Genomic DNA, 7,765 nt, shown 5'->3' with positions numbered 1-7,765 from the left:
GTCATGTGCCCCAGGTGCTGCTTTAGGAGGGATGCCACTGGGGGTGTGGATGGAGAACTTCTACTTTAGGGGGATGGAGCAGCTCTGAGCCTTTGCCCTGAGTGACAATGTCTAGCTTCCCCACAATGCACACTCCTACTTAAAGCTGAACTCTTGGCTGATATAAAGACAGCCTGGGTCCAGAGGAACTAGGTTATATTAAGCTGGTCATCATTCATCCCAGAGGGCTGAGAACAGCTAGTGGCAGAACAGCACTACAATACTCTGAGATGCTAACCCAGAATAAGAATAAAGATGAGAAAATTCTGAATTTGCATGCCTGTTCTGAGGTAGTGGCCTAGAAGTAATTAAAGCCACTGGATCAACACTGCCAGGGAGCTAGTATTTTGGGAAGGCAAAGTTATCAATGGCAGTCTTTGGACTTTAAAGGTCATGGTGCTGTTTGGGAGGCTGAGCTTTGGCTCCCCCACACAATGACATCAGTATTTTACCACTGTCTATCCTTAGCCTTAAGCTTGTGATAGACAAGCTTCATGCAAATCCAGAGCTTTGGTCCACTTGGGTTCGAAACCTTAATATATGCATTTTGGTCTTCTGCAGGTATTGGGGAAGCAGTGAAGTGTGAGCATGAGAGGTCAGTCCATCTGTTTGTAGATTCCCTCATCAATAAAGACAAGGAGAGCTTTGCGTTCCAGTGTACAGACTCCAATCGGTTCAAGAAGGGGATCTGCCTGAGTTGCCGCAAGAACCGCTGCAATGCCATTGGCTACAATGCTAAGAAGAGCACCAGCAAGAGGAACAGCAAAATGTACCTGAAAACCAGGGCTTATATGCCTTACAAAGGTATGTCCCTCTAGGTGGTAAAATGATTCTCCAACAGCCTAAGGTTATCACCCTCAAGGAAGGGTCCCAGCAACTAATCTGAGAGTTGTTGCTGATCAATGTGAAGGCCATGCCTTCAAGATTTATGCATTTAGTGAATTTGCAACTCATTAAAGTTTTGTTACTGGATTACCAAGTCTAGAAGGGCAACCACTGTTGTATTAAATTAAGTCCCATTGGAGGAACCAGAAGAACCTTCTCCTATTCATTGACTCTCACACCAGCACAGGTCCTCCACTTTCCTTCTGTGATGGAGGAACTTGTGTTGCCAAGGGGAATGACTGTACTCCCAAGACTGGGTACTTTCCACAGAAACGCAGACAACAGTGTGGCCTGGAAGCCATAATTGGGACATTGCTGCAGAGTTTAAAGCCTTCTATTAAAAAATAATTGGCAATTGGGCAACTCATTGCACTCATCTTTAAAATATAGAAACTACACTTGGCTCGGCTACTGATCCTCTTCCTAATTCCGGTTCAGATTAGACATCTACTTTATTGAAGCATCTATATTGACTAATTATTGGTTCTCTAACATCTCTTATCTTTATTTTGCAGTTTTCCATTACCAAATGAAGATGCACATATTCGACTACAAGCACCAAGAATCGTCTACAGAACCCACTTTTGCTGTCACACTCTTTGGAACACAGAATGACTCTGCCGCTCTTTCTTTGACTGTGTAAGTATTGTGCTACTTGACTGACATGAAGAAAACCAGACTCTTGTAAAATATCGAATTTTAGAGGCTCTTTGTATACAAATGAAGGGCCTGACCCTCACCAGGGTTACAGTATACCTTTTTACAATGTTCTTTCTACATAACTGAGGGGCAACATTTGTTGTACTAGACATGGACTATATAATGTTGGCCAACATTTGGGTGTTGAGCCTGTTCTTTTTTTTTTTTTTTTTTTGTGTGTTGTAAACACCACTTATAGTGGCCCCTAGCTAACTGAGCACTCTGCACAATAGCCCGACAAGGGTTCCTCTTATGATTTTTATTTACAGAACTATTAAAAGTATGCAACTAAATTGACCTCTGGGCAAAAATACTTTTTGAAACTTTTTGGAGTCAACCATTGCTGCTTATAGTTGGGCCAACACTTCCTGTACCTTCTATTGGCCAATAAGGTTATATTTCATACTGATGGACCAATGACCATGTAAAAAGGGGCAGGTCTGCTCCTGACATGGAAACTATTGACATTTTTCATACTAAGTGCCTTGGGTTTCAGGACTCCTAAGAAGCTTGAGAAAGCTTTCAAAGGTTTATCCCTGGGCTGGTATAGTAACCTGTAACTGGCAGATGTGTTTAAAATAGTAATTTGTCTGATGTTAAAAGGGTTTCTACTTTCACATTTAGGCCCGAGAAGATTGGCTACAACTTCACAAACACATTCTTGGTTCACACCGAAGAAAACATTGGCGACCTGCTGTCTATAAAGCTAACTTGGGAAGGAACCAAGCAGTCCTGGTACTCCTTCTGGAGCTCTCTACAGAGTTACTGGTCAGCGCCCGACAACGGTCATAAGGAGCTGCATGTCCGCCGTATCCGCGTGAAGTCCGGGGAAACGCAGCAAAAGTAAGTTTATGCCTCTTTATTGGTGTGAGAATGCTGGAGGTTTTGGGGCTTTTGTTGCACATATCAGCCACTAAACTCCTTTTTGTTGTTTTTGTCTCCAAATAAGTGGGCAATAGCCATTTTGTGACTGAAGCATTGTTAAAGGGTATGTCTGGATGTGACCCAAATTGCTCCCAGATCTCCCTCTGCACCATCCAGATCATATTCCAGCATTATTTTTTTGTTTACCTTGTTCCTCTAGCAAGAAACCGTTTTTATTACTCAGATTATCACCAGGCTTGTAAAATTCCTGCAGGGACAGCTGCTGGGAGATCAATTTCTAGTGATGTAGGTATGCCACCCAGAACTGTATCTCCCAAGGGTCCCTTTCCTATACACTGTATGTGCAGACTCTTGGAGTCAAGGCAGCAGCATTGTTTTGCTGTTAAAGGAATCCATCTATGCGCATGATGTGGGACAGAAAGGGGTGTGAGATTCCTGTAGTCCAGCAGGCATACCTGACAAAGCTTGTTTGAATTCCAGTGCAGAAAAGGTACTGCGTTTTAAACTCAACATTGGGAGATTACTAGATTTATGGCATATACAGGTATACGAATATCGCAGCTCCATCCAATGATGAGTCTCCATCACCCAGACATATGTGGGTGCAAGCCAGGAACTGTCCATGCTCTACTACAGTAGACCCAAGGAAAAAGCCGCACACCACTGTCCACCAAATTGTAAACTTTAATCCATAAGGCTTCAAGCATAACAGAGTTCCCTGCCTAGGGGCAGACCACTCAACGCATTTCAGCTTTAGGAATTTATTGGCAGGGCTTAATCTGTGTGGCCTTTTCCTTGGGTTAACATCAACAGCTATGTTTCTGTACTCAGTGTTTTTAAGGTGATAAAACATGGGAAATGGGCATGTGACATTAGAGAAGTGGAGACTTTTCCATTTGCCCTGACCTTATATTTAACTAGCCACGGCTAACTCAGGATGGCTGCTAAATCAAACCTATTTGGTGAACTTCTAAGCCATTGGGATTCTGTAATATCACTGTGTTCAGTGTCTGTAAAATATCTGAGCAAAAACTGCTTTATTGTCCATATCAACCAATCAGAACCTTTCATTCCTTTCCTAATCTGCAGTGGAATTGGGTCACCAGGGATCCAGACTTTCCTTTTAGCGTGGACACAAAATAGCTAACCTCTTGTCACCTTTTCCTTGTGATCTTGCTCCTTTTTCCACCAAATAAAAGTCCACCAAATATGATTATACGGATTAAATATGTTCTACATTTTATGTTTTAGGTTCACTTTTTGTCTAAAAGATCTTCACGCAAGTCGCATAGCTCCGGGCAGTGAGCTGGTCTTTGAGAAATGTAGAGATGGCTGGGAAGTGAAGGCACGGAAACGGTAAGAAGTGAACCCATCTTTCAGTCTAGGTGGTTTAGATGAATGGTTTCTGGAAAGGCTTGCACCAAGTACAGACACATACAATACTAAGTGGCCACATGGATAACCTGAGGGTACCTTGGTATAGGCAGCAAAAACCTAAATTGATTAATGTGTAGATTTTTAAGCATTCTTTGACACAACTGTCAGTTGGAGACTTGTTCCACCTGCCAAGGTCACATTACTCTTCAGGTTCAGCTGAATTCCTGATTTAAGAATGCTTGCCAGTAGTAGCCAATTATCTGCAGTTTGGAGTTTAGAAGGATTCGTCGACGTTTTAAATGACTGGGTTGTTATGTTCCATCAGAAGCAACCATTTCTGCTGAAGCTAAAAAGCCTTCACCGAAATGCCAAGGCCCAACAAGGGAGTCTTGTGTCTCATCCTAATGCTCCACGATCTTTTCATTCTGGGCCAATTCGCCAACTGGGTTCTGGTGCTTGGAGAACCCCAGTAGTGGCACCTCAGCTTTACAGTTTCACACCTAGTTCTGCTGGAGCTGCCAAGACATGACGTATGTCTGGGATAAAATATATTCAGTACAGCACAGCTTTCACTTATAGAGATAGAGGTGAATGTGTTCTGTAGTCCAACAGAGAACTGGCCAGGGCTGCCAACTTGTATTGTGATTTGTCACCCGGGGGCGGGGACCGGGTGACACCCCACCGTGACGTCATCACGCATGCGCAGTGGTCTTTTTGATGCCTGCCAGTGGCCACATTGGTGATGGACGCCGGCAGAGAGAGGAGGAGACGTTCACTCGGCGGGATAAGGAATGTCGCCGGGTCCCCTCTCTCCTGACACTGTCGGGCTCTCGGTCCGTGACCGAGTGCCCGACATTTCATAAGGGGTGACGCCAAAATGACTCAGTCATTTTGGTGTCACCCCTCCAATGATGGCACCCGGGTGCGGGCCGCATCCCCCTTGTGACGCCACTGGTCAGTGGGCAAGATAATCACCCTTACAATGATGAGATCCATTCAGTTAGTCCTGCACCCCAACTAGTAGTAACTAGTCACATTCGCTGGACCTATGACTAACAAATACTACGACCTGAATAAATGAGAATCTTTATAGCCAGTTCTGCACCATGTTTGTCAACTATTCTGCCTTTACTTGTGCTATTGGAGCCATACCTCTAATCGTGGCTTTTGTTCCTCTAGGGTGAATTTATGATTCTATACACCCTTCCCTTGATCATCACTCAACGATGGAAGAATGTTACAACTGGACCCCGAACTGGAAAAAGTTCTAAAGCACTGAAGATTACGCTGCTCTTTATATTTATCAAGGAAGGTTCTGAAAGACTATTCCACAATGTATCGCCAGTTTGGCTTAAAGAGGATTCAACCTTTTGATGGCCTTTTTCCTGTCATCTAAAGGGCTTTAATATGTTGCACTCTTATTATTATCCTATCATGAAGACGTTCAAGAAAGTGGTTTACAGTTTCTTCACACCCATTGGTTACCTGATGTTGGAAATTGTCAAAAATTGTACTGGATGGTGTAGGCAAATGTTGGGGGATGTCTGCTGCTGTTATGAAAACTCAATGTTAACTGGGGCCCTAAAGTAACCCTCTTTGCCACTGCTCCCTAGTCAACACAGCCTTCCTATTTTTGTATGTCAGATTTATATATTTTTTATATGGTGTCTGTCATCAGGTGGGATCACTTTTATTTATGAAATGTTCTATGACCGGTGTTATTGTGAAGATCCAGCATCAGTATTTCATCGGAAGGGGCAAACGGTGCTAAAGAAGCAGCCACAAGGTGGTTCTGTCCCGACGATGTCCATTTTTTCGTTTCAAGTGATCTTTATGCAAACTAGGGCAGAGGAACAAGGGGCAATTAGCCTTCAATTACAAGCGCTTATTATTTACTCTTGTTCCTACATGCTATTAAAAAAAAAAAAAGTACTATGGACAAAGAAACAACCTATGATACAATCCCATCACAAGCATTAACACAGATTTTTTGGTTTGTTTTTTTTTCTGCACTATAATTGCCTATTGATCCTGCAGTATATATGTTATTTTTTCCATTTCTTTTAGCAGGGTAACAACCCTATCTGATCTGCAGTGAAATCACACAACAGTGTTGTCACTCTAGTCCCAGAGATAGACTAGGGCAGCAGTAGGCAACCTTGGCACTCCAGCTGTTGTCGAAGTACAAGTCCCATGAGGCATTGTAAGACTGGTGGTCACAAGCATGACTCCCAGAGGCAAATGCATGTTGGGATTTGAAGCTTCACAACTGGAGTGGCAAAGTTGCCTACCCCTGGACTAGGGTGACAACACTTAAAGCCCAACTCAAGCTAACACATTTTAAGCAGTCACAACTGTCTACTGGCAGGATCAATAAGTACTATAAGTTTGTCGGGGGGAGAGAGAGAGAGAGAGAGACTCGGAATAGCAAACTGTAGATAATCCCTAGTGAGAATCTGCAGCATATAGGTGCCGTATGATTGTGCCCACTCAAGCAACTGGCCAGAACCCATAATGTAGTGGACTGCTTTAAGAATTGGCACTTGAGAATATGAACTTTTTATTGCATAAGGTCGATTGTTTAAACAGTGGAACCCAAATCTGGAAGCTCACGCATGCATTCTGTGTTGCCTAGAATAGACAATCGTTCTCGATTTTTCTTCTCGAAGTGCAGTATGGGAGAATCCAAGAAAAAAATCTGGTTGCTATGGGTAACAGGCTGTAAGACTTCCCTCAAGAACATTTATGAAGAAGGCTAATTATCCCAAACTGACTTTCTCAATGTCCATACCGGCCATATTCCAGATTTGCTAGTGTAGGATACAATAGGACAAATTTGGACAGTCATTAGTGGACAATTGTTAAACATGTGGACCAAGGTGATGTAATCTGGGATTTGGATATAGTATTGGTATCATTATAACAAGACTAGGCCATCTGTATGCTTGGTGCCTGGAAGAATTGTGTTGCCCATGGGAAGTGATCAGATTCTCATGTGTTTTCCAGGTTGCGCTAGAAAAATGTGAGGCTGATGACCCCACAAGGCCTTGATGCTGCGTGTGAAGAAAATATTGCAGTGTTGACCCTACCAACCGCATTGAGAGAATCCGGTTGTTATCGGCAACAGCTTTGCAATTTTTAAACTTGTTGAAGCAGAACAACCTCCTATCCCTTACAGCCAAGGAAGGTGCTATCTTGGCAGTTGCCATGGTGCTGCACATATGATCGGCTATTTGAGGACTTGAAAGCTCAATTCAGAGATGAAATGAGCACACTGGTAACCTTGGCGTGCCTTAGAAGTAACTGTTGTAGGAGACTTTAAATTGTTGGGTAACATTCCTCTTTAAGAATGAGGCCTACACTTTCATACATGGGGCTGACTGTTATGGTTTACCACAGTATGGTGCTACTCTGCAGTTTACATAAAGCTTGTTGTGGGAGGACCTAAAAGGTATTTTTTTATTTATTTTTTGACCAACATCTTGTTGGGTGTTAATGATGGACACAAGCACTTGTGAGGGGTTATTAAGAAATGACAGTAATGGAGAAAAGGAAGATCTGCATCCATACTAGCCAACTAGTTCCTGAATAGCTGGCATTTGGTTGGCCAAAGGCACTTTTATACATTAACCCCCCTTTTTGTGTAATTTTGGTCATGTTTCACTGGTTGCCATCAGTCTGGACTGATGACACTCAAAGTTGTATCTTGCTAGTTGTATTGGTGAACATGGTGGAAACATGGATGCATTGTTGCCCAGGCTTCATCAGAATCACGTAGCCTTCAAAATGTGAGGTGGTGCTTGTGTCCAACTACTGTGCAAATTATTGGGGTAGATCTTGCTTGTCCCTAAATTTAAAAAGGGAGGGATACAACCTAATC

General features: G+C 43.0%; 1 protein-coding gene across 1 annotated transcript in view; it reads left to right on the top strand.

Moving 5' to 3' along the window:
* LIPG (lipase G, endothelial type) overlaps positions 1–5,230 on the top strand; it is a 14,678-nt gene extending 9,448 nt beyond the window's left edge. The window contains exons 6-10 of the mRNA XM_018561010.1: positions 601–843; positions 1,440–1,563; positions 2,248–2,466; positions 3,760–3,864; positions 5,065–5,230. Coding sequence (XP_018416512.1) covers positions 601–843; positions 1,440–1,563; positions 2,248–2,466; positions 3,760–3,864; positions 5,065–5,077 — 704 coding nt within the window. The 3' untranslated portion in view covers positions 5,078–5,230. The remainder of the gene's footprint in view (positions 1–600; positions 844–1,439; positions 1,564–2,247; positions 2,467–3,759; positions 3,865–5,064) is intronic.
* The last annotated feature ends 2,535 nt before the right edge of the window (positions 5,231–7,765 follow it).

This window comes from Nanorana parkeri, unplaced genomic scaffold, assembly GCF_000935625.1.
Source record: "Nanorana parkeri isolate BGI_ZX_2015 unplaced genomic scaffold, ASM93562v1 scaffold492, whole genome shotgun sequence".
Taxonomy (NCBI): domain Eukaryota; kingdom Metazoa; phylum Chordata; class Amphibia; order Anura; family Dicroglossidae; genus Nanorana; species Nanorana parkeri.
Note: the sequence above shows the minus strand (reverse complement) of the source record. Positions and strands in the feature narration are given on the sequence as shown.